Raw genomic sequence first — 27,172 nt, forward strand, 5'->3', positions numbered from 1 at the left:
TAGCTGGATAAGATGTCTACGTCTCCCCTGTTGTTCTGTCTCTACGTGTGAGCGGTCTCCCTCTCCCTTGAGGCAAAGTTCTGTGATTTATGGATTGGACTGGACTCTTTTTCGGTTGTATGTCTTTTACATTCTGTGTTTTCACCCGTTTTTTTTTCTGTTTGCCATCTGAGACGATTTAATTTTAGTGCGATTCGTATGGTTTTTTGTTGGGACGGGGGCTGAGGTTTGATGCGCACGCAGTTCACCAATTTGTTTTTCTGTGGGGTGGGGGGGGTGGTTGATGCTCTTGTTGTCACTGCAGTTTGAATTTGGGTGACTTTTGTGCGGTGAGGAGTTTGCTTCCACGATTTTCTTTGTTTCTTGGCTATCTGGAGAAGGTGAATCTCAGAGTTGCATACTGCATACATACTTTGAGAATAAATGAACCTTTGAACCTTGAACCTTTTAGATAGCGTATGATATGATAGGCAATGGAAGGGTAAAGGGATCCTTCTATCTCTACTCTACACTGTATACCAACCCCTGCCCTATTAATGAAAATTACGTGATTTGTTTCTTGACAATTTTGCCTTGGCCATTTCTTTTAGCTGGAATTTAATGCTCTGCTTGTGCATAGCCAACACACAGAACAGTATTTCCATCAATAATAAGGATGCCTTTGGGCTTATATTCAAGTAACAATTTCAGGCTTTTCTTCATGTACCTAGAGATTCTGCAAAGTTTGTCTGCCTCAGCATGTGTGCGCCTGGAATTCATCACATGCCAGTTTTTGTAACCACGGATGGGAGAAACAGGATCAGCTTCACATTCCATTGGATATAATTTGTTTCGTTTCTGCAAAATGTGATCCTCAGAAGATTAGTCACTGCAGCCTGCCCAAGCAGCTCTGCCAAACTAGTTGAGTGTTAACAGACAGATACACCTTCCTTACGCTGACGTCCATTCAGCCCCAATCCCCTTGCTTGCCTTTTCTCAGGCTGATGAAAGGGGTGGTCTTCACTGGGACAGACTCTGCTGTAGACATGTTGGTTACTACTCAGGCTGGTTTACCATCACACAGTGAACACAAACAAGTGATGAATTATCTCACTGATGGAATCAAAGGCTTTAGTGACGTAAGAAAAATGCTTCTCCTGGTATCCCTCTTATAGTGAAGATTGTCCCTTTTGTGATATGAGACGGGCAGAACCTACACTCTGTTTAATGAAACTGCTCTTCAGTCACTGGGAGAAGATGGGTTAGAACACTGTGACAAAAAATTGAAGACATCCCTGAAGATATCGCAGAAGTCTCTTTTCTTGAAGAGGGTCAAAATTATGACCTCTCAGAGATTTTCTGGTGCATCTTCCTCTTTCCAGGCATGAGAAATGGGATGTGGAGTTGAGACTGGAGCTCTTCATGCCCACGTTTTAGAACTTCAGCAGGGATGTGCCTGCTGCCCCATGTTTTTGTTATTGTTCTTCTTCTGGGACATCAGCATTTCAACTTCTCTTCGATCAGGGGTGATGGCAAGCCTGGAGTGAATGGATTGCTGTGGGAAGTTGTCAAGGTGCTCATCTCAAGGGCAGAGTCATCGTTGAGGAGAGTTTCAGAGTGTTCCTTCCTGGGAAAAGACCGGCAATGAGTTTGCTCCCATTATTTAGTTCTCTACGAGACAGGGCCTTGGGTGTTTGGACCATAGGTGGATGAAGAACCCATACACATCATGGCTGTCAGCAGGTTGCTGTGTCTCCGGCATTATTCTCTATTTTCCTTCTCATAAATTTTTGCATCATTAATTTTCTGCTGGACTTCCGCCTTCAGGTGCCAGTGAAGCTATTTCTTTCCTTCTTTCCCCTTGAAGAAAAAGTGGAGCTTTCAATCCAGAAACATCTTACATTTTCCCTAAATTAGCTCCTCAATCTCCTGGTCAGTTTCATTCATCAGTTTTGATTTTTTTTGCGTTAGAGAAGCCAGAAGTCTCTTTGCGAGTTGCCAGTTAGGGTGGACTTCCAATAGCCCACGAGCTGAGGAGACTTTGAGCCTCCTGAGTGTCGACAATGTCTGAGGTGCTACCTGAGATGAGCCACCTTTGCGGGGTCCTTGACAACTTCAATGTTGATCTTCTAGCAGCAATACTCATGATGATTTTTAGGTTGGTTTGATGGACATAAAGAAGAGGACTGGGTGCTGATTTGTATTATTTATTTATTTTATTGAGATCCGCACAGAATAGACCCTTCCAGCCCTTCAAGCCGTGCCGCCCAGCAACCCCCTGATTTAATCCTAGCCTAAAAACAGGACAATTTACAATGACCAATTAGCCTACCAACCGGTACATCTTTGAACTGTGGGAGGAAACTGGAGCACACGGAGGAAACCCATGCACTCACGGGTAGAATGTATAAACTTCTTGCAGGCAGCAGTGGGAATTGAACCCAGGTCGACTGTACTGTAAAGCGCTGTGTAAACCACTATGCTACTGTGCCGTCCCAATATCAGTCATCAGTTCCTGTCAAAGCCGGGGTACTACAGATGTCGTTGCAGTTTCTTGTTTATGTTTCATTATGCACAGCTCAAAAGCTCCATTTGACATGTTCCCACTCAAGCACAGGAGAGGATCATCTTCCGTGCAACACTCTCAAGACAAAAGTCCCAATCAACCTGGCCCTAGGGCAGTGCATTACAGCCCCCGTAACTAAGGTTCATGGTGAGACTCTGCAGCTCAGGGACCTCTTCCCATATCTGCAGAGTTATCTCTTGGCTAAGAAGTTGTACCAGCAACCTTTGGTTGACTGAGGCTCTTAAAGATTTTTAATTATTAGCTTCTTTGTCAAACATGCATCAGAACAGATAGTGAAATGTGTCGTTTGTGTGGCTCTTAAAGATTTTTAATTATTAGCTTCTTCGTCAAACATGCAACGAAACAGTGAAGTGTGTCGTTTACATCAAGTGAAATCAGCGAGTTGCACTGGGCAGCCCGCAGGTGTCGCTATGCTTTCAGGCATCACCTTACTAACCCTAACCGGTACGTCTTTGGAATGTGGGAGAGAAACCGTAGCACCTTGAGTAAATCCGTGTGGTCACGGGGAGGATGTACAAACTCCTTACAGACAGCAGTGGGAACTGAGCTCCAATCTTATCATTGGCTGCTGTAGAGCTTTGCATAACCGCTACGCCCCTGCATGTTTTTCATTTAAAATGGGGAACACCGGGTAGGTCATTGCACTGCATCATCTCATAAAGTGGATGTGTCATCTGCAAAGCAAACTTTACCTGCTTAAAAATTCCTCTCACATGAAATGCCAAGGACCCAAATATCACCCAGGACCGTTGTTTTCTTCACTCATTAACTTCCGGCTCTCAAATTATGGATTCACTTTCAAAGACTCTACAACTCCTGTTCTCGATATTTATTGCTTTTTAAAAATTATTATCATTTTTCTTTTTTTTTGTATATGCATAGCTTGTTGTCTTTTGCACGTTGGAGGTTTGTCTGTCTTTGTTGTGTGAGGCTTTTCATTGATTCTTGTGTTTCTTTGTATTTACTGTGAATGCCCACAAGAAAAAGAATCTCGGGGTGGTCCTCATCATTATGTGCCATGTCATATGACATCGGCAATCATGGCCTCACAACCATGATTGTTCTTGGCAAATTTTTCTTCAGAGGTGGTTTTCCATTGCCTTCTTCTGAGCAGTGACTTTATAAGCTGGGTGACCCCAGCTGTTATCAATAGTCTTCAGAGATTGACTGCCAGGATGTGTGACATGTACCAACAGTATCCACCACTTGCTCCCATGGCTTCACATGACCCTGATTAGGTGGCTAAGCAGGTTCTTCACCTTGCCCAAGGGTGACCTGTAGGCTAGTGGTGGAAAGGAGAGCCTTACACCTCCTTTGGTAGAGACGTATCTCCACCCTGCCACCAATAATGGTAGTATATGGCAGCATACACATACTTTGATGACAGATTTATTTTGGGCTTTTTGAAATTTTGAGCATTGAAGATCCATGGCACAAAGTTCATAATTTCCAACGGTCCAGTGATCCTTGCCCTCCTACATTCTTCTATCTACAGTAGGCATCAAAGACTTTGGAAAAATACTACCAGTCGCCTCTGCAAAATTTTCCAAACTCGCTGGAAGGATAGGTGAACTAACAACACTGTTGTCCCCCAAACCAACATTCCCAGGGTTGTGGCCTTAATTATACTCAGTTGGTTACATTGGATAGCTCTTCAATATGAGAAAATCTGCAGATGCAGGAAATCCAGAGCCACACACATAAAATGCTGGAGGATCTCAGCAGGCCAGGTAGCATCTATAGAAAAGAGTAAACAGTTGATGGTTTGAGCCAAGACCCTTAATCAGGACTTGGATAGCACTTGCTGCTTCCATTCCTGAGGCCAGATTCCCCAAACCAACATTGTAATCCAAGCTTCTGAGTCATTGCCTCTCAAACTGGAGAAGTTGAGATGGTACCGAGAACCTTGAGACCATGCACTTTGAGCAATCAAAAGCCTTGTGGTCAAAGGAGTGCAGCCCCTCACAACGATCCACTTGATAGACTTGGCAAACACCTCTTGCCCCATTCTTGGAAGTGTCTGCTGTGCGCTTACGAGGGGTGATTGATAAGTTCGTGGCCTAAGGTAGAAGGAGTCAATTTTAGAAAACCTAGCACATTTATTTTTCCTACATTTACACACTTAGTCCAGCGGTCGTGGAGCTTACAGATCCCTTCTTTGTAGAAGTCGGCGTCTTGGACCTCCAAAAGTGGTCCACAGCAGGGGTGATTGATAAGTCTGTGGCCTAAGGTAGAAGGAGATGAGTTATTAACTTCAAACTTTCTGCATTTTCACTCAAAGAGTTGAACTGCATGTGCATGTAATGAGAGCTGTATAACTCATCTCCTTCTACCTTAGGCCACAGACTTATCAATCACCCCTGCTGCGGACCACTTCTACACAGAAGGGATCCGTATGCTCCACGACCGCTGGACTAAGTGTGTACATGTAGGAGGGGACTATGTTGAAAAATAAATGTGCTAGGTTTTCTAAAATTGTCTCCTTCTACCTTAGGCCACAAACTTATCAATCACCCCTCATACAGTGTACCAGTACTCTCAATAACTGTGCCAGAAAAAAAAAGATTTATATACTATTTCATAATTTTTTTTATAAATATCTTAAATTCCTTCAAACAGCACTGAATTACTTGAACAAACAGTATTTTGCTATATCTGCAGATATTTTAGCCATTTTGCTAACAGGAAGTGAAATACATAAACAGAATTTCCAAACAATGTAATGATATTCTTATTATACTGTAAAAACACCAATTGCACTTTAATTAAACCTTTACCTATTATTGACACAGACGAGTTTAAATGATATTTTTCATATTCACAGCTAATTTTTCTTGTTTTCCATCTTACAGCATACCTCATTAGGAGGTGATGAAGTGTTACATGAAAAGTCAAATCCATCAGTGCAAGACTTGGTTTGGAAAGGTAATTTTCTAAGGAGACGTTAATGAAAAGCAGACCAGTCACATGGTTCCTTTCGTGCTTTACTTGTACAGCCTTATGTCTCACCTGACAACTTTGGTGCCATTTCGAAAAACTTGCATGTCGACTGTACAGGTACCGTCAGCTTGAGCCATCAGATTAATCTCAGCAAATTCTGCCTGTAAAAACAATAAAAATAGCTGCTTAGAACACAGTGAAAAGGTACTTGAACAATAACAAAAAACAATCAAAAACCACAGCATTGAATCTGTAACTCTTTAATTATCAGAAAGACCTTTGACTGAACCTCAGTACGTCTGACAGAAGAATTAAGCAACAATCCCACCAATCCAGGAGTTTGTATGTTCTCCCCATGACCTGCATGGGTTTCTTCTGGGTGCTGTGGTTACCCCCCCCCCCCACAGTCCAAAGACCTACCGGTTGGTAGGTTAATTGGTCATTGTAAATTGTCCTGTGATTGGGCTAGGGTTAAATGGGGGGTTGCTGGGCAGAATGGCTCAAAGGGCCAGAAGAGCCTGCTCTGCAATGTATCTCAATCAATCAATAAAGAAATAAATAGATAGATAAATAAATAAATCCCTAATGAGTTGAAATATATAATTGAACAATGTTGTTCTCTATGCTGGCTGGTGGGGTAGTGGCATTAGCACTGGACTTCGAGGCGAATGGTATCAGGTTTGAATCCAGCTGGCTCCTTACACGCTTTCCATCTGTGCTGGGTTAAGCATCGAGCTAGCAACTCGGCCTCGTAAAAAAACAGACACATGCTAAGGAAAAATGCTACCTAATGTGCCACAAAGAGAGAAGAGGAACAACATTGTTGTTAGCCAGTGATCTTCATTTTAGGCTGTTTGTAAGAGCTGGCTAATAATCTATTAAGTCATATATGAATCATTCTTTCATTGTTGACATCAGAATTCATATTTCTAAAATTAAAGTATCACAATTTCAATCAGTCTGGCATCTGAAAATGAAGTAATTACTTGCAATTTGCTTTCCAAGTTTCCTTATTGTACAGATCTGTAGGTTACATACAAAGATACAGTAAAACAATTGCTGAATTGAAAGCCATTACCCTGAAGCAGTTCAGCTCAGTTACACAGATTTCTGACTCAGTTAGCCCACGATGGTTTTGCAATAAATGTGACATTATGAAGTGTGACAGCAATTGACCTTTGCCCTATTTCTGGAATGCTCCACTGCCAATTTTAGTTATTAACTTGTTTTTGCTGTGTCTAAAGATCTGTGCGGAACCAACCAAACATTAAAATGACACAAGTGCACAATATCACTAAAACAAATAAAGCATTCTCCTGGTTTTGTCCCTGAAGTCACCTCCCATTCATTTCAACGAGACCACAAGAGATTGTATCAACTATTTAAAAAGGTGAGTCATTGTTTTAGAAGCCATTGATCCTTCAAAATCTGTCAGATTGAATGGAGTTCTACAAATGATATAAAGTATGTGGATCTAGCTGCGGATATTGATCACCATGAGATTATCCCATGGTCAAATTCAAACAAGTTCAACATTCCTTCATAATGGGTCATCAAAACATCATGTCTTATGAGGGTAGGTTGAGTGAGCTTTTCTCTTTGGAGAGAAAGAGGATGAGAGGTGACTTGATAGGGGTGCACAAGACGATAAGAGATATAAAATCAGAATCAAGTTTAATATCATTGGCATATGTCATGAAATTTGTTAATTTTGTGGCAACTGTACAATGCAATATATGATAGAGAGAAAAAACTGAATTAGAGTAAAAATATATATTTTAATTCAGAGTTTATTATATTATCATAGTTTAATTAAATAAGTTGTGCAAAAAATTAGGAAATAAAAAAGTAGTGAGGTACTTTTCATGTGGTGATAGACAAATTGCAATGGGTCCGGGTCCTTGCAATTTAGTCTAGTCATGACCAACCTCTCAAAGCATTTCATCACTGTTGATGTGAGTGCAACCGGGCGATAGTCATTAAGGCAGCTCACATTATACTTCTTAGGCACTGGTATAATTGTTGCCTTTTTGAAGCAAGTGGGAACTTCAGCTCGTAGCAGTGAGAGTTGAAAATGTCCTCAACGTATTGTACAATTCAGGAAAGTTACGGCTGATCTGTTAGCTTTATACTCTTTCTTTTCTTTCTATACTTTAAAATGTCAATTAACAAAATTAATCAATTTCAGGATTAAAGGTAATTAATGCTCACAAAATGGAACTGTGCCTTCACAACACAGTTCCTCATTCCACTACCTCCTCTCTGGACTGTGCTCTCTAGCTACAGATTTCTTAATGAACAGTATTGGTTTCTGTCTGGCTATACAAAATACCTTTGCAACTTTGATAAAAAAAAGTATTAACTTTTTAATTCTAAGTTATAGAGTAATATAGACTAGGTTAGTCTAATTAATCTATCATTACAAGCTAACTCTTCAAGAACAGGTGCCTTTCAGATACAGGTGCACTGTTGTCAGTGACAGTATACTGTTGCAAAGATGTGGTGCCAGGATTACTCATAGTCATTACTATACAGGTATGTCTAATCATGTCTTTGTGAAGCTCTACCACAAAGCAACAAATTTCATATCATAAAAGACAATTATAATAACCCTGGGTCTGACATAACTTCGAGCTACTTGCACTTCAGTATTCCCTTAACATTTTTGATTCCTTTCTGAACCAAGTCATGGTATTTTAACGATTTACTGGGATAGATCAACCTTCTCCCCATCTATTAACACTCTGTCAGCTACAAAGAACTTTGGTCTTCGCTGTTAATAGCTCAGCAATATTTTGGAAATATGCTATCCTGTTTAGGATACAAATTGGAAACTTTATATCTGTCAACAATGAGACATACCATAAAAGCCACAGCTTTTGCCCATTCACTTACTTCGTTATTGCCATTTTGTAAGTTTATACTTCTGTCTGCACTGCTTAAATGTTATGTATGGTGCTTGAAGACTTGTACAGCCAGATTTGGGAACAGCTTCTTTCCAACTGTGATAAGACTGCTGAACAGATCCTGACTCAGATCTGAGCCGTACCCTCCAAATATCCGGACCTGTCTCTTGGTTTTTTTGCACTACCTTACTTTCCATTTTTCTATTTTCTATTTATGATTTATAATTTAAATTTTTAATATTTACTATCGGTTTGTAATCCAGGGAGCAGGAAACGCAGAATCAAATATCACTATGATGATTGTACGTTCTAGTATCAATGGTTTGGCGACACTAAAGTATAAAGTATAAGTATGTTATCTACTATTCCTAATAGGGATCCTTGTGGAATACACGCAGTGTGCAGATGGAGCTCAGCAGGTCAGGCAGCATCTATGGATGGGGATAAAGAGTCGATGTTTTGGGCTGAGACGTCTGCAGTATCTTCCAGCATCTGCAGTACCTCTTGTGTCAGAGGTCCTTGTGGGCCCGTTGGTGGCATCCTGCTACTAAGGACATCATTATCTCTACAGCTCCATGCCACTCAGTCAGTTTCTAAAGTAGTTCTGTTTGCCAGTGTTTCTTTCCACATGAGGTAGTGTAACAGTGTAATAGATTTGGAGCAAGTAAACTCAAAACCAGCTACTTTAGCATCCAAGTCACTGCACTGTTGAACTACTTCCATAAAGAACTTTCACCTTCGAAGACCGGTTTCTGTTTGATGTGGTCAAGGTCTCCACAGGTTATGATGATTCAGACTCAATCTCTAAGCTTGTGCAGGGTTTTGACCTGAAATGCCAACAGTTCCTTCCCTCCACCCCTCCACTCCTTCACCCCATCCCACCGAAGCTGCCTGTCACATTGATTTCCTGCAGTATATTGTCTAACCCTCCACATTCCAGAATATACAGTCTATTGCATGTCTCAACCTCCCAGGCAGTGTCCTTCTCAATCGTTGTCATTTCAGTCCATTTGTGAACCCACTCTTCTAAAAAGACCTACTTTTGCAAACCAGAATAAGTCTGCTTATTTCTCACAATGAAAAAAAATAGACTTCAATTAATAAATACATTATCATTATTGAATAATTTAGATGGTGCATGGTGTAAAATAATTTCCTCACAATGCAGAAATGGGTCTCAATAAGATTTTATGAGACATCATTACAGAAGTGTCTTTTATAAAGTCACGAAAGGAAATTAGCGGAGGAAATGCAAACTTTGTCAACTGCTTTTTAATCCTTTCACCAATTAATTTAAATGAATTCCCTTTAGTGATTGTATTCTCAGCTACAGGAAATTCATTTTGTTGACATAATCTTGCTCTTATAATATTACCATTTTAAATAGAGTCATAGTCATAGAAAAGTACAGCACAGAAACAGGCCCTTCAGGGCCTCTAATCTATGCCAAACCATTTAAACTGCCCACTCCCATTGATCTATACCGAGACCATAGCCCTCCATATTCCCACCAGCCTTATACCTATCCAAACTTCTCTTCAATGTTGAAACCGAGCGTGCATGCACCACTTGCACTGGCAGCTTGTTCCGCACTCTCATGACCCTCTGAGTAAAGAAGTTTCCACTCAAGTTCCCCTTAAACTTTTCACCTTATATCCTTAATCCATGACCTTGAGTTGCAGTCCCAGCCAACCTCAGTGGAAAAAGCCTGTTGCATTTACCCTATCTACACCCCTCATAGCTTTGTATACCTCTATCAAATCTCCCCTCAATTTTCTACCTTCCATGAAATAAAGTCCTAACCTATTCAATCTTTCCATATAACTCCAGCCCTTCAGACCTGGTAGTCTTCTCGTAAATTTTCTCTGTACTCTTTGAACTTGATTTACATCTTTTCTCAAGGTAGGTGACAAAACTGCACAGAATCCTCCAAGTTAGGCCTCACCAATGTCTTATACAATTTCGGTATATCATCCCATCTCTTGTACTCAACATTTTGTTTTCTGAGTCGTAAAAAACTTTTCTTTACGACTCTCTCTACCTGTGCCATCACTTTCAATGAATTATGGCCCTGTATTCCCAGATCCCTTTGTTCTACCACACGCCTCAATACTCTATCATTTACCATGTAAGACCTGCCTGGTTGGTCCTAGTGAAGGGCGTCACCTTGCACTTTTCTACATTAAATTCCATCTGCCACTTTTCAGCCCAGTTTTCCAGCTGGTCCAGATCCTGCAGCAAACTCTGATAGTATTCCTCGCTGTATGCTACACCCCCAATCTTGGTGTCATCTGCAAATTGGCTGATCCAGTTAACCACATTATCATCCAGCTCATTGATATAGATGACAAACAATAACAGACCCAGCACTGATCCCTGTGGCACTCCATTAGTCACAGGCCTCCAGACAGAGAGGCAACCATCTACTACCACTCTCTGGCTTCTCCCATGAAGCCAATGTCTAACCTAATTTACTACCTCATCTTGTGCCAGAATCCTGTACATTGATTTCAGTTCAGCGTTCAATACCATCATCCCGCAGAGACTAGTGGAGAAACTGTCACTGCTTGGCCTTAGCACTGCCATGTGTCGCTGGATTCTGGATTTCTTGACAGAGAGACCACAGTCAGTTCGTGTTGGCAGGAACATCTCTGACTCCATCACACTGAGCACTGGATCCCCACAAGGCTGTGTGCTTAGCCCATTTCTGTTTACACTGCTAACACATGACTGTGCAGTCAGATTCAAGGAGAACCTGATCATTAAATTTGCAGATGATACCACAGTGGTGGGGCTCATCAGCAAAAATGATGAAACTATGTACAGGGAGGAGGTCAAACACCTGGAGAGCTGGTGCAGGGATGACAACTTGATGTTTAATGTCACCAAAACCCAAGGAGATGATCGTTGATTTCAGACGGTCTCAGCCTGAGCACACACCCCTCAGCATCAGCGGCTCCACAGTGCAGAGAGTGGAAAACATAAAGTTCCTTGGGGTGCAGATCTCGGACAATCTCACCTGGTCCAGGAACACCACTGGGATTTTGAAACAGGCCCAGAAGAGATTGCACTTTCTGAGGAAGCTTAAACAAGCATCACTCCCCACTAACATCTTAACTACATTCTACAGAGGCGTGGTTGAGAGTGTGCTGACCTTTTACATCACAACCTGGTACTCCAGCTGCAGTGCTGTTGACAAAAAAGCCTTGCAGAGGGTGGTTAGGGGAGCAGGGAAGGTTATTGGGGTCTCCCTACCTTCTGTCCAAGACCTCTTTCAGAGTCGATGCCTCCAGAAGACATGGTACATCATTAAAGACCCCTCACACCCTCTCCACAAACTGTTCGTTCTTCTGCCATCAGGCAAATGTTACAAGAGCATCAAAACTAAAACCACAAGGCTACTAAACATCTTCCTCCCACAGGCAGTCAGACTGCTAAATAGCTGCTCCACCTGACTCTGCTTTGGACACTTTTAACTTGCACTGGACACTTATAACTGATTTTAACTGACATGTGGCTGTTGTGTTTTACTATTTATTGTTATGTTTATTATTTAGTGTTGCGTTTGTTATGTTATGATTGCATTGCCCCTGAGAAACGTTGTCTCATTCTGCCCTGCAGAGCTGATGTATGGTTAGAATGACAATAAAGTTTTTTACATAGAACATAGAATAATACAGCACAATACAGGCCCTTCGGCCCATAATGTTGTGCCGACCCTCAAACCCTGCCTCCCATATAAGCCCCCACCTTAGATTCCTCCATATACCTGTCTAGTAGTCTCTTAAACTTCATTAGTGTATCTGCCTCCACCACTGACTCAGGCAGGGCATTCCATGCACCAACCACTCTCTGAGTAAAAAACCTTCCTCTAATATCCCCCTTGAACTTCCCACCCCTTACCTTAAAGCCATGTCCTCTTGTATTGAGCAGTGGTGCCCTGGGGAAGAGGCACTGGCTATCCACTCTATCTATTCCTCTTATTATCTTGTACACCTCTATCACGTCTCCTCTCATCCTCCTTCTCTCCAAAGAGTAAAGCCCTAGCTCCCTTAATCTCTGATCATAATGCATACTTTCTAAACCAGGCAGCATCCTGGTAAATCTCCTCTGTACCATTTCCAATGCTTCCACATCCTTCCTATAGTGAGGTGACCAGAACTGGACACAGTATTCCAAGTGTGGCCTAACCAGAGTTTTATAGAGCTGCATCATTACATCGCGACTCTTAAACTCTATCCCTCAACTTATGAAAGCTAACACCCCATAAGCTTTCTTAACTACCCTATCCACCTGTGAGGCAACTTTCAGGGATCTGTGGACATGTACCCCCAGATCCCTCTGCTCCTCCACACTACCAAGTATCCTGCCATTTACTTTGTACTCTGCCTTGGAGTTTGTCCTTCCAAAGTGTACCACCTCACACTTCTCCGGGTTGAACTCCATCTGCCACTTCTCAGCCCACTTCTGCATCCTACCAATGTCTCTCTGCAATCTTTGACAATCCTCTACACTATCTACAACACCACCAACCTTTGTGTCATCTGCAAACTTGCCAACCCACCCTTCTACCCCCACATCCAGGTCGTTAATAAAAATCACGAAAAGTAGAGGTCCCAGAACAGATCCTTGTGGGACACCACTAGTCACAATCCTCCAATCTGAATGTACTCCCTCCATCACCACCCTCTGCCTTCTGCAGGCAAGCCAATTTTGAATCTTGAATGTCAAGTGATTGAACCTTCTTGACCAACTTCCTATGAAGGACCTTGTCAAATGCCTTGCTAAAGTCCATTAATACAACATCCACTGCCTTGCCTTCCTGGTAACTCCCTCTCTATAAAATTGGTTAGACATGACCTACCACACATAAAGCTGTGTTGACTATCCCTAATCAGTCCAAGTCTATCCAAATACTCAAATATTTGTTTCCTTAGAATACCTTCCAACAACTTTTCCACTACTGACATCAGGCTCACCGGCCTATAATTTTCTGGTTTATTCTTCGAGCCTTTCTTAAACAGCAGAACAACATTAGCTATCCTCCAGTTCTCTGGCATCTCACCTGTGGCTGAGGATGTTTTAAATATCTCTGCTATGTTTCCTGCAATATCTGCACCTGTCTCCCACAAGGTCCAAGGGAACACCTTGTCAGGTCCTGGGGATTTGTTCACCCTAATTTGCCTCAAGACAGCAAAAACCTCCTCCTCTGTAATCTGTATATGGTCCATGACCTCACTACTACTTTGCCTCACTTCTTTAGAATCTGTGTCTGTCTCCTGAGTAAATACTGATGCAAAAAGTCCATTTAAGATCTCCCTCATCTCTTTGGGCTTCATGCACAGATAAGCAATCTGATCCTCCAGAGGACCCATTTTGTTCCTCGCTATCCTTTTGTTCTTAATATATCTGCAGAAGCTCTTAGGATTCTCCTTCACCATGTCTGCTAGGGCAACCTCCAGCCTTCTTTCAGCCCTCCTGGTTTCTCTCTTAAGTGTTCTCTTGCATTTCTTATAGTCCATAAGCACTTCATTTGCTCCGACCTGCCATGCACCTTCTTTTTTTTCCTTAACCAGGTCCTTAATACCCTTCATATTCACCACAGAATCCATTATTTATACTGAAGACTGCAGCTAAAGCTTCTGTCTAGATCTAAAGAATTTTTATTATTTATTATTATTTAGCGATACACCATGGAGTAGGCCCTTCAGGCCCTTCGAGTCTTGTCGCCCCAGCAACCCCCTGATAAACCCCATTAACCCTACCTAATACTGGGACAAGTTTACAATGACTAATTAACCTACCCGGTACATCTCCAGACCGTGAGAGGAAACCGGAGCACTGCAGAAAAGCCCCCGCATTCCGCGGGGAAGACGTAGAGACGCCTTACAGAATGGCGCCGGACCCGAACTCCAAACTCTGAAATGCCCCGGGCCGTAATAGCGTCATGCTAACTGCTACGCTGCCGTGGCAACCAGTGAAGCGTGTTGAACCTCCAGCTGATTGTGGTTGGAAACCTGTTTGTGCTTTGGCCAAGGCAAAAAGATAGTGAAAAGAAATAAGTTATGCTGCAGCTTTATAAAACTCTAGTTAGGCCGCATCCAGAATATTCCCTTCAGTTCTGGTCACCCCATTATAGGAAGAATGTTGAGGGTTTGGAGAGGGTGTGGAAGAGGTTTACCAGGATGCTGCCTGGATTAGAGGGCATGTGCTATATAACAAGATGCTGGACAAACCTGGGTTGTTTTCTGAGGGGAAATCTGATAGAGGTTCACAAGATTATAAGAGGCATAGATAGAGCAGACAGACAATATCTTTTTCCCAGGGTTGAAATGTCTAATACCAGAGGGCATGCATTTAAGGTGAGAGGGGGATAATTTCAAAGGAGATGTGAGAGGCAAGTTTTGTTTTACAAGGAGTGTCGGGTGCCTGGAATGATCTGCTGGGGTGGTGGTAGAGGCAGATACATTAGAGAACTTTTAGAGACAGTTAGACCGGCACATGAATATGGGGAAAATGGATGTTGTCTTGGTAGAAGTTATTATTTAATTGACCATTTGATTGTTAGTTTATTTGGTTCAGCACAACATTGAGGGCTGAAGGGTCTGTTCCTGTGCTGTACTGTTCCATGTTCTACGGCAGGCTCGAATGGAATCACATCTAGTTTGGAGTACACATCAACAAGCAAAAGTTAATCTTCAGCTCATTCACATCAGAAAACAAATGCTTTTTTAAAAAATTTCAGCTCGTTTTAAATTATCTTATGTCAAATTGCTTCTAATATTATCCAATTAAGTGTTCTGATTTCTGGACCTTCAAGGCACCGAAGTAGAAATTAGATAGTATCTTTCTAAGGAAAGATTTTTAACCCAATTGCCCAATGTCAGGATTGGTGCTTCAGATAAAACTGCACCAGATGAAACTCAATTGATAGGAATCTTGTCTCTCTGAACCATAAAGGTCTGACTTCCATCATAGGGACTTGAAAAGGAATTCCTAGATTGATGCAGCACCGCAGTGTTGAGGGAATGCAGCCTTCTCACGAGTTTGATTGAGAGGGTAAAATAAGGCCCAAGCTGCTGCCTCAGGCAGATGCAATTGATCCCATGTCACTACTTTGTACAGCAGTGGATTTATCTTCAGGGTCAAAGAAATAATTTATGTTCTAATCAACATCACTAAAAACATATCATCTGGTCTCAGATAATCTGGTTGTCATCGTATTGCTTTTCACAAGAACTCACTGCACACTAAATTTTAGAAAGAAAGAACAGCTGTCACATTGACATCAGAACATACTGTGAGATGCATCATTTGCATCAATGAGCCACACAGCCCAAAGATGAAGAGAGACATTTAAAAATCGGAGATGCAAAAGCACCTGGGAGTCCTTAGAAATGATGTGCTGACACTGGAGAGGGTTCAAAGGAGGTTCATGAAAAGGATTCCAGGGTCGAAACACTTGTCATATGAAGAGCGTTTGATAGCTCTGGGCCTGTACTAACTGGAATTCAGAAGAATGAGGGGTGACCTCGTTGAAACCTATCGAATGTTGAAAGGCCTTGATAGAGCAGATGTGGAGAGGATGTTTTCTACAGTGGGAGAGTCTAAGACCAGAGGACACAGCCACAGGATAGAGGGGCGTCCTTTTAAAACGGAGACGAGGAGGAAGTTCTTTAGCCAGAGAGTGGTGAATCAGTAGAATTCATTGCCACAGACGGCTGGGGAGGTCAAGTCTTTAGGCAGAGGTTAATAGATTCTTGATTAGTCAGGGCATGACGAGATACAGGGAGAAGGCAGGAGATTGGGGCTGAGAGGTAAAATGGATCAGCCTTGATGAAATGGCAGAGCAGACTCAATGGGCCAAATGGCCTAATTCTGCTCCTATATCTTATGGTCTTATGTGCTCAGGACACTGCCTCTGCCAACACAGCATGCATACAGTTTGCTAACCCTAATCCTAAACTCTGCTCAGCACTTTCAAGGCAACTATCAACATAGCATGCCCAGAGCCTAACTCGCATGTCTTGGGAATGAGGGATGAAACCAGATCATACAGAACACGTGGTCATGGTGAGACAGTGGCAAGGACAGAACCACGATTGTCCGATTGATGGTGTTGATACAGTGTTACGCTAACTGTTCCACTACCACGTTGCTCCACGTTCCTACCTTACATCAGTGAGCGCACTTCAGAACTACTTATAGTGGCTTGAACGGGTCATGAAGAGTGCCAGACAAATGCCAGATTTTCTTTTCAGAATATTTTTGGTGGACTGTGGAATTGAAGTTTGTTTCCTGTCCAGATAGCCCTCGTTTAGAATTTAGAAGGATGTTCTCAACACAGACATAAACATTTTGATGTGCCACCGAATAGTTACCACAAATAGTGCCTCGATGTCTCATATTCTGAATGCAGGTTTATTTGAATTTTTAATTTAAAATTAAGATTTCCTTCACCAAATGTTTAAATTCCTTTTAATAGAGGTAAGAGGAAAGTAGAATTATTGCAGCAATTAAAAAAATCAGTCAGCAACACATTATTAAACTTTGCAGAATAACTTATTCTGTCTTCCGTACCAACAAATAATCCTTAACCTATAATTATGTAAAAACATATGCCATTTAGCATAAATCATATAACTTCAGATGAGATAAAATGAATTACAGTTAACAATAATAAAGTTGGTCAAAGTCATCAGTTACTCTACCAATTTGAAGTGAGGTATCCAGAATCAGGGGTCAAAGAATTGATTGGAGGGGTCACGAGGAAATCTGCAGATGCTGGAATTTCAAGCAACGCACATCAAAGTTGCTGGTGAACGCAGCAGGCCAGGCAGCATCTCTAGGAAGAGGTATAGTCGATGTTTTGGGCCTAGACCCTTCGTTAGGACCAACTGAAAGAAGAGCTAGTAAGAGATTTGAAAGGGGGAGGGGGAGGGGGAGATCCGAAATGATAGGAGAAGACAGGAGGGGGAGGGATGGAGCCAAGAGCTGGACAGGTGATTGGCAAAGGAGATATGAGAGGATCATGGGACAGGAGGCCTAGGGAGAAAGAAAAGGGTGGGGGGGGGAAGCCCAAAGGATGGGCAAGGGGTATAGTGAGAGGGACAGAGGGAGAAAAAAGAGAGAGAGAAAAAGAATGTGTGTGTATAAATAAATAACGGATGGGGTACGAGGGGGAGGTGGGGCATTAGCGGAAGTTAGAGAGGTCAGTGGTCATGCCATCAGGTTGGAGGCTACCCAGACGGAATGTAAGGTGTTGTTCCTCCAACCTGAGTGTGGCTTCATATTTACAGTAGAGGAGGCCATGGATAGACATATCAGAATGGGATGTGGAACTTTCACCCTGCCCTCAAGTTTACCTGGTCCATTTCCAACACCTCCCTCCCCTTTCTAGATCTTTCTGTCTCTGTCTCTGGAGACAGCTTATCCACTGATGTCTACTATAAGGCTACTGACTCTCACAGCTATCTGGACTATTCCTCTTCTCACCCTGTCTCTTGCAAAAGTGCCATCCCCTTCTCGCAATTCCTCCATCTCCACCGCATCTGCTCTCAGGATGAGGCTTTTCATTTCCGAACGAGGGAGATGTCCTCCTTTTTTAAAGAAAGGGGCTTCCCTTCCTCCACCATCAACTCTGCTCTCAAAGGCAACTCCCCCATTTCATGCACCTCTGCTCTCACTACATATCGCTCCCTATGCGACTCCCTTGTCCATTTGTGCCCCCATCCCTCCCCACTGATCTCCCTCCTGGCACTTATCCTTGGAAGCGGGACAAGTGCTACACATGCCCTTACACTTCCTCCCTCACTACCATTCAGGGCCCCAGACAGTCCTTCCAGGTGAGGCGATACTTCACCTGTGAGTCGGCTGGGGTGATATACTGCGTCCGGTGCTCCTGATGTAGCCTTCTATACATTGGCGAGACCCGACGCAGACTGGGAGATCGTTTCGCTGAACACCTACGCTCTGTCCGCCAGAGAAAGCAGGATCTCCCAGTGGCCACACATTTTAATTTTCCACGTCCCATTCCCATTCTGGTATGTCTATCCACGGCCTCCTCTACTGTAAAGATGAAGCCACACTCAGGTTGGAGGAACAACACCTTATATTCCGTCTGGGTAGCCTCCAACCTGATGGCATGAACACTGACTTCTCCCACTTCTCCCTCGTACCTCATCTGTTATTTATTTATATACACACATTCTTTTTCTCTCTCTCTTTTTTCTCCCTCTGTCCCTCTCACTGTACCCCTTGCCCATCCTCTGGGCTTTCCCCCCTCCCCTTTTCCTTCTCCCTGGGCCTCCTGTCCCATGATCCTCTCATATCCCTTTTGCCAATCACCTGTCGAGCTCTTGGCTCCATCCCTCCCCCTCCTGTCTTCTCCTATCATTTTGGTTCTCCCCCTCCCCCTCCCACTCCCACTTTCAAATCTCTTACTAGCTCTTCTTTCAGTTAGTCCTGGTGAAGGGTCTCGGCCCAAAATGTCAACTGTACCTCTTCCAGGAGATGCTGCCTGGCCTGCTGCGTTCACCAGCAACTTGTAATTGGAAGGGTCAGCTATTTAGGACTGAGATGAGAAGAAATTTCTTCACTCAGAGGATAGCAAAGCTTTAGAATTCTGTACCCCTGAAAAATGCAGAGGTTCATCTGCTCAGCACTTGTAAGGCGACTATCGATAACTTTTTGTTGGATGGGGTATCAATGGAAGGAGAGTTGTTATAGGAAATTGACTGAGGTTATGATCGTAATGAAATAGCCATGCATCAGCAAGGAGCCAAATGGTCCTCTCCTTCTTCTATTCCTCAATTTATAGAGAAAGTGTCAGATCACTATTCCCTTTTAATATGTTTTTTTTCCATAAATCTTAGTGTTTTATACCAAAGGGTCATTCTGAGTCAAGTAGGCTTCCATCAATTCAAACTGTTGATTACAAGGCTTGAGCAAAAGTACAGGAAATAAGTTGTACCCATTTGGGGGAAGATCTTCAGCTACAAATCAATACTCTCATTGTCCTTATCTGGGAAGAAGAAGTGGGATTAGAGGGACCTTAGAGATGCCACAGTTGTGAGCACCTTCAAGACAGGAGGCAGGTCTGACTGTGGTAACGGGGAACCTTTCAATGAGTAATCTCCTGAAATAAGCTCACCACAACCACTGCCATCGAGCTGCAGTAGTCCCCAGTCTGAGGCTAAGCTCCAGGCCATTGTTGACTGGTTCATTAATTGTACTTTACTTGTAGTAACGAAATGGAACCTGTATTATGCCAGAGTGCTTTGCTAATAGTGTTCCTGCAAAATTATGCCAATGGACCCTGGGTATATGACAAACTCCAGAAAGACAAGTGGATTCTGTTATTGTTTAAGCAGATGAACAGAATGTACCCTGTACTTGAACTGGCACAGTAGCTAACACTTGTGTATAAAGGAGTGACTATGCTATCCATTTTTTTGAAGCTATCACTGGCTTTTTTGTGGTGCAGACTAGTAAGTAAAATAAATGCGTTTATGCCTGATCTATCCTGAGTTCGTTTTTGTTTGTTATAAGATGTAGCAAAAAGGTGCTTAACAAGACCAAAGGAAAAAGTGCCAACCTGCCATCCCAGCAGATTACTACTCTCTGACATTAAAAGTAAATTGCAAGTCTCTGGAAAATTAGTCTGCTTCCCATCTATCGGACACTGCTCCTGTTAAGCCAAGGCAGACACTGATGACTAAATTCAACACCAATTTCAATGTGCCTCCAGTCCTTTGGCTAGCTGAGGGAAAGGATGCTTGCAAACTAATGACACGGTCCTCTCCTGGGCCAACAACCTCAGTGCTAAGGTTGCACATAAGCTTGATGTATTGCTGCTTGTGATGAAATCCCACTGGTTTCCTCGGCTGTGTAAGTCTAGGGAAAACACACTCTGGTCCCGCCAAACCCGTAAGATTGAGACGGCTCTCCCACCCCAAATCCCGGTGTGTGTGGATGCTGTGTAATTTGCTACCCTGTTGCGAATTAGTGCCACGAAATAACAGACAGCACACTGCATATGATTAAAAGAATTATATTTATAAATCTTAACTTAACTAAAGGGTTAGTAAAGAAAAACAAAAAAAGGGCCTGTTTTAATTAAACAGTCAAATGTGCACAAGTTGGAGCTCAACACTTCACCGATGTTTGCCGATACTGTGTCAATCTCGGCACTTGGCTCTGTTGAATCATAGTCCCCTACCGGGTTGAATCCCATGACCCCTTCTCTCCAGTGTCTTCTCTCTTCATCTCCCACCAAACAAAGACCAGCCCAAGACCAGCCTTGGTGTCCCTCACAAAAACCTCCCCCCAGTTCCACCATCCTGATTGGATGACACAGATTCTTCATTCCTTATCTTCAACAGTAACCCAAGAGGCTGAAAGCAGAACAGACTGCTCATACAGAACTGCTGAATGAAATACCTACAGCATAACAGTAAAAATGTGAAGCAGGGCATTACAGTGACAAATAAAGCTAATCCTTAATATTTATAGATTCAATATTGTGGTCCATGCCTTCTTGAAAGGAAATCCAATCCCCCCCCCCCCCCACCTCATACCTGTTCAAAGTAGAGGAGGTGGTTTTTGGAATAGTTCTGAAAAGCTTGAGTTCATGCATTGGGAACGTGAAGAAACTCAGGGCAAGTAATGAGAGGAGCATAGACTTCGTAAACTATCTACTTTCCTGTCCTATTAGTCAACTGATAGACTATCTGTGGTTCCCAAACTAACTTCTTCAGTTTCCTGAGAACCCACAAAACCAGATCATTCCTCTTCCGAAGGACTGCCTAAGAAAATGATAATAGATGATGGGGTAAATGCCCAGTTGATCCTGAGGAGATGATGGGGTGAGGTTCAAGAAAGGTGTTATGTTCAATGAACCATATACTGTATATATCACCAGAAACTAAGTGAGATTAACCAATATTAGTAATCTGTATTTATCAATCACTCTACTGAAATTCGCCCAATGTAAAAAGTCAAATTTTTGAAATAATTCAACACTTACTTGTGTGGTGGCTGCTATTTCCTTTAATGATTTAAGAAAATTTTGACTAATGAGTGAATATTCATCTTTTTAACAGTTGGTTTTACCACCAGTTAGACACCTCTCCCACCATGCAAAGGCAAATATTGTGTTGGCATTTGCATAAAGCAGATTCACGCTGTGCACAATGAGGATATAAACCAGCAAGGAAGCAACTAGAGTCATTACAGGGAACAAAGTTTGTGTGAAATAAAAATCAAAATATCAAGTCTAGCAAACTCTCCTCAGGCAGTATTCAACTACCTCCTAGAAAACACAAAGTGGGATAATTGGCTGTGACAACTTCCTAATGGATGGGCGAGTGAGTGTAGTCATCCCCTTTAAAAAGCCACAACTATAGCTGTATGTTTGGAATATATAATTAACCCAGTCATTCTAGACCGGAGGTTCCCATCTTGGGGTCCATAGACCTTTCAATTAAATGTTAGGGATCCATGGCATAAAAAGTGCTGGGAACCCCTGTTCTATACAATGTAATCACACATCACCTTTGCAGTGTTAGATTCAAACAGTGACCCAGGATGATCTACTGTCGGGGTAAGGCCACACTTAGGATGGAGGAACAGCACCTTACATTCCATTTGGGTAGCCTCCAACCAGATGGCATGAACGTCGATTTCTCAAACTTCCAGTAATCTCCAACAGCCCCCCCCCCCACTTCACCATTTCCCATCCCCTTGTCTCTCTCTCTCATGTAATCTCCTTTCACACCCATCGCCTCCCTCTGGTGTTCCTTCCCCTCCTCCCCACCTTCTTCCATGGCCTTCTGTCTCTTTCACCAATCAACTTCCTAGCTCTTTGCTTCATCCCTCCACCACCATGTTTCACCTATCGCCTGGCGTGTTTCTCTCCCCTCCCCCCACCTTTCAAACCTACTCTTCCGCATTTTTTCTCCGGTACTGCTGAAGGTTTGAGGCCTGAAATGTTCACTGTACTCTGTTCCATAGATGCTGCCTGGCCTACTGAGTTCGTCCAGCATTTTGTGTGTGTTGCTCGGACTTCCAGCATCTGCAGATTTTGCCTTGTTTGTGATTATATTTAGTGTCCAGCCAATACTAACCACACACTGGTGTTGTACATCTATACAACTCCTGCCTAGTCTGCATAATGCTAACCCATTCTTCTTTAAGCAAAGTTGCATATGTGATAGGTAAGTTGATGGAGAAGATCCTGAGAGGCAGGACATATGAACATTTGGAGAGGCATAATATGATTAGGAATAGTCAGCATGGCTTTGTCAAAGGCAGGTCGTGCCTTACAAGCTTGATTGAATTTTGTGAGAATGTGACTAAACACATTGATGAAAATAGAGCAGTAGATGTAGTGTATATGGATTTCAGCAAGATATTTGATCAGTTGCCCCATGCAAGGCTTATTGAGAAAGTAAGGAGGCATGGGATCCAAGGGGACCTTGAATCAGAATCAGAATCAGGTTTATTATCACTGGCATGTGATGTGAAATTTGTTAACTTAGCAGCAGCAGTTCAATGCAATACATAACATAGCAGAGAGACAGAAAAAAATAATAATAAATAAAATAAAACATAATAAACAAGTAAATCAATTACATTAATTGAATAGATTATTAAAAAATGCACAAAAACAGAAATACTGTATATTAAAAAAAGTGAGGTAGTGTCCAAAGCTTCAAAGTCCATTTAGGAATTGGATGGCAGAGAGAGGAAGAAGCTGTTCCTGAATCGCTGAGTGTGTGCCTTCAGGCTTCTGTATCTCCTAGCTGATGGTACCAGTGAAAAAAGTGCATGTCCTTGGTGCTGGAGGTCTTTAATAATGGACGCTGCCTTTCTAAGACACTGCTTCCTAAAGATGTCCTGGATACTTTGTAGGCTAGTACAGAGCCTGCTTTGTGGATCCAAAACTGGCTTGCCCACAGAAGGCAAAGAGTGGTTGTAGATGGGTCATATTCTGCATGGGGGACGGTCACCGGTGGTGTGCCTCAGGGATCTGTTCTGGGACCCCTACTCTTCGTGATTTTTATAAATGACTTGGATGAGGAAGTGGAGGGTTGGGGTTAGTAAATTTGCAGATGACACAAAGGTTGGGGGTGTTGTGGATAGTGTGGAGGGCTGTCAGAGGTTACAGTGGGTCATTGATAGGATGCAAAACTGAGCTGAGAATTGGCGAACCCAGGTAAGTGTGAGGTGGTTCATTTTGGTAGGTCAAATATGATGGCAGGATATAGTATTAATGGTAAGACTCTTGGCAGTGTGGAGGATCAGAGGGATCTTGGGGTCTGAGTCCATAGGACACTCAAAGCAGCTGCGCAGTTTGACTCCGTGGTTAAGAAGGCATACGGTGCATTGGCCTTCATCAATTGTGGGATTGAGTTTAGGAGCCGAGAGGTAATGTTGCAGCTATATAGGACCCTGGTTAGACCCCCTTGGAGTACTGTGCTCAGTTCTGGTTGCCTCACTACAAGATGTGGAAACCATAGAAAGGGTGCAGAGAAGATTTACAAGGATGTTGCCTGGATCGGGGAGTATGCCTTATGAGAATAGGTTGAGTGAACTCGGCCTTTTCTCCTAGGAGTGACGGAGGATAGAGGTGACCTGATAGAGGTGTACAAGATGATGAGAGGCATTGATCATGTGGATAGTCAGAGGCTTTTTCCCAGGGCTGAAATGGCTAGAATGAGAGGGCACAGCTTTAAGGTGCTTGGAAGCAGGTACAGAGGAGATGTCAGGGGTAAGTTTTTTGCGCGGAGAATAGTGAGTGCGTGGAATGGGCTGCAGGTGACGGCAGTGGAGGTGGATACCATAGAAGCCATAGAAACTACAGCACAGAAAACAGGCCTTTTGGCCCTTCTTGGCTGTACCGAACCATTTTCTGCCTAGTCCCACTGACCTGCACACGGACCATATCCCTCCATACACCTCCCATCCATGTATCTGTCCAATTTGTTTTTAAATGTTAAAAAAGAACCCACATTTACCACCTCGTCTGGCAGCTCATTCCATACTCCCACCACTCTCTGTGTGAAGAAGCCCACCCCTAATGTTCCCTTTAAACTTTTCCCCCCTCACCCTTAACCCATGTCCTCTGGTTTTTTTTTCTCCCCTTGCCTCAGTGGAAAAAGCCTGCTTGCATTCACTCTATCTATACCCATCATAATTTTATATACCTCTATCAAATCTCCCCTCATTCTTCTACGCTCCAGGGAATAAAGTCCCAACCTATTCAACCTTTCTCTGTAACTGAGTTTCTCAAGTCCCGGCAACATCCTTGTAAACCTTCTCTGCACTCTTTCAACCTTATTTATATCCTTCCTGTAATTTGGTGACCAAAACTGAACACAATACTCCAGATTCGGCCTCACCGATGCCTTATACAACTTCATCATAACATTCCAGCTCTTACACTCAATACTTTGATTAATAAAGGCCAATGTACCAAAAGCTCTCTTTACGACCCTATCTACCTGTGACGCCACTTTTAGGGAATTTTTAACCCTGTATGTTCTACCTTGGTTTGTCCTTCCAACATGCAATACCTCACACTTGTCTGTATTAAACTCCATCTGCCATTTTTCAGCCCATTTCTCCAGCTGGTCCAAGTCCCTCTGCAGGCTCTGAAAACCTTCCTCACTGTCTACTACACCTCCAATCTTTGTATCATCAGCAAATTTGCTGATCCAATTTACCACATTATCATCCAGATCATTGATATAGATGACAAATAACAATGGACCCAGCACTGATCCCTGTGGCACACCACTAGTCACAGGCCTCCACTCAGAGAAGCAATTCTCTACTACCACTCTTTGGCTTCTTCCATTGAGCCAATGTCTAATCCAATTTACCACCTCTCCATGTATACCTAGCAACTGAATTTTCCTAACTAACCTCCCATGTGGGACCTTGTCAAAGGCCTTACTGAAGTCCATGTAGACAATATCCACTGCCTTCCCTTCATCCACTTTCCTGGTAACCTCCTCGAAAAACTCCAATAGATTGGTCAAACATGACCTACCACACACAAAGCCATGTTGACTCTCCCTAATAAGTCCCTGTCTATCCAAATGCTTGTAGATTCTGTCTCTTAGTACTCCCTCCAATAACTTACCTACTACCAACATTAAACTTACTGGCCTATAATTTCCCGGATTACTTTTCGACCCTTTTTTAAACAATGGAACAACATGAGCCACTCTCCAATCCTCCGGCACCTCACCTGTAGACAGCGACATTTTAAATATTTCTGCCAGGGCCCCTGCAATTTCAACACTAGTCTCCTTCAAGGTCCAAGGGAACACCCTGTCAGGTCCCAGGGATTTATCCACTTTAATTTTCCTCAAGACAGCAAGGACCTCCTCCTTTCCGATCTGTACAGTTTCCATGATCTCACTACTTGTTTCCCTTAATTCCATAGACTTCATGCCAGTTTCCTTAGTAAATACAGACACAAAAAACGTATTTAAGATCTCCCCCATTTTCTTTGGTTCCGCACATAGCCGACCACTCTGATCTTCAAGAGGACCAATTTTATCCCGTACAATCCTTTTGCTCTTAATATACCTGTAAAAGCTCTTTGGATTATCCTTCACTTTGACTGCCAAGGCAACCTCATGTCTTCTTTTAGCCCTCCTGATTTCTTTCTTAAGTATTTTCTTGCACTTTTTATACTCCTCAAGCACCTTATTTACTCCCTGCTTCCTATACATGTCATACAACTCCCTCTTCTTCTTTATCAGAGTTGCAATATCCCTTGAGAACCAAGGTTCCTTATTCCTATTCACTTTGCCTTTAATCCTGACAGGAACATACAAATTCTGTGCTCTCAAAATTTCTCCTTTGAAGGCTTCCCACCTACCGATCACATCCTTGCCAGAGAACAACCTGTCCCAATCCATGCTTTTTAGATCCTTACCCATTTCTTCAAATTTAGCCTTCTTCCAGTTAAGAACTTCAACCCTAGGACCAGATCTATCCTTGTCCATGATCAAGTTGAAACTAATGGTGTTATGATCACTGGAAACAAAGTGCTCCCCTACACAGACTTCTGTCACTTGTCCTAACTCGTTTCCTAACAGGAGATCCAATATTGCATCCCCTCTAGTTGATCCCTCTATATATTGATTTAGAAAACTTTCCTGAACACATTTTACAAACTCTAAACCATCTAGACCCCTAACAGTATGGGAGACCCAATCAATATATGGAAAATTAAAATCCCCTACCACCACAACTTTATGTTTCCTGCAGTTGCCTGCTATCTCTCTGCAGATTTGCTCTTCCAATTCTCGTTGACTATTGGGTGGTCTGTAATACAATCCCACTAATGTGGCCATACCTTTCCTGTTTCTCAGCTCCACCCATAAGGACTCAGTAGACAAGCCCTCTAATCTGTCCTGCCTGAGCACTGCTGTAATATTTTCCCTAACAAGCAATGCTACTCCCTCACTTTTCATTCATCTGCCTCGATCACATCTGAAACATCAGAACCCTGGAATATTAAGCTGCCAGTCCTGCCCCTCCTGTAGCCAAGTTTCACTAATTGCTATAACGTCATAATTCCACATGTCAATCCACGCCCTTAACTCATCCGCCTTCCCTACAGTACTCCTAGCATTGAAATATATACACCTCAGAAGATTTTTACCACCACTCACCTTTCTATTAGCGGATTTGCTTGAACTTTTAACATCATTTATTTTCACGATAGGGTCTTTTAAGG

The 27,172-nt window shown here is 42.7% G+C and overlaps 1 protein-coding gene and 1 non-coding gene across 2 annotated transcripts in view; both read right to left on the reverse strand.

Moving 5' to 3' along the window:
* Positions 1 to 27,172, reverse strand: part of syn2b (synapsin IIb) — a 405,945-nt gene that overhangs the window by 149,338 nt on the left and 229,435 nt on the right. The window contains exon 3 of the mRNA XM_063068158.1: positions 5,576 to 5,667. Within this exon, the coding sequence (XP_062924228.1) occupies positions 5,576 to 5,667 (92 nt within the window). The remainder of the gene's footprint in view (positions 1 to 5,575; positions 5,668 to 27,172) is intronic.
* LOC134357187 (U12 minor spliceosomal RNA) lies at positions 3,195 to 3,345 on the reverse strand. The gene has a single exon (XR_010020542.1). It is a non-coding gene; the product is annotated as a U12 minor spliceosomal RNA (small nuclear RNA).

Source organism: Mobula hypostoma, chromosome 15, assembly GCF_963921235.1.
Source record: "Mobula hypostoma chromosome 15, sMobHyp1.1, whole genome shotgun sequence".
NCBI lineage: Eukaryota > Metazoa > Chordata > Chondrichthyes > Myliobatiformes > Myliobatidae > Mobula > Mobula hypostoma.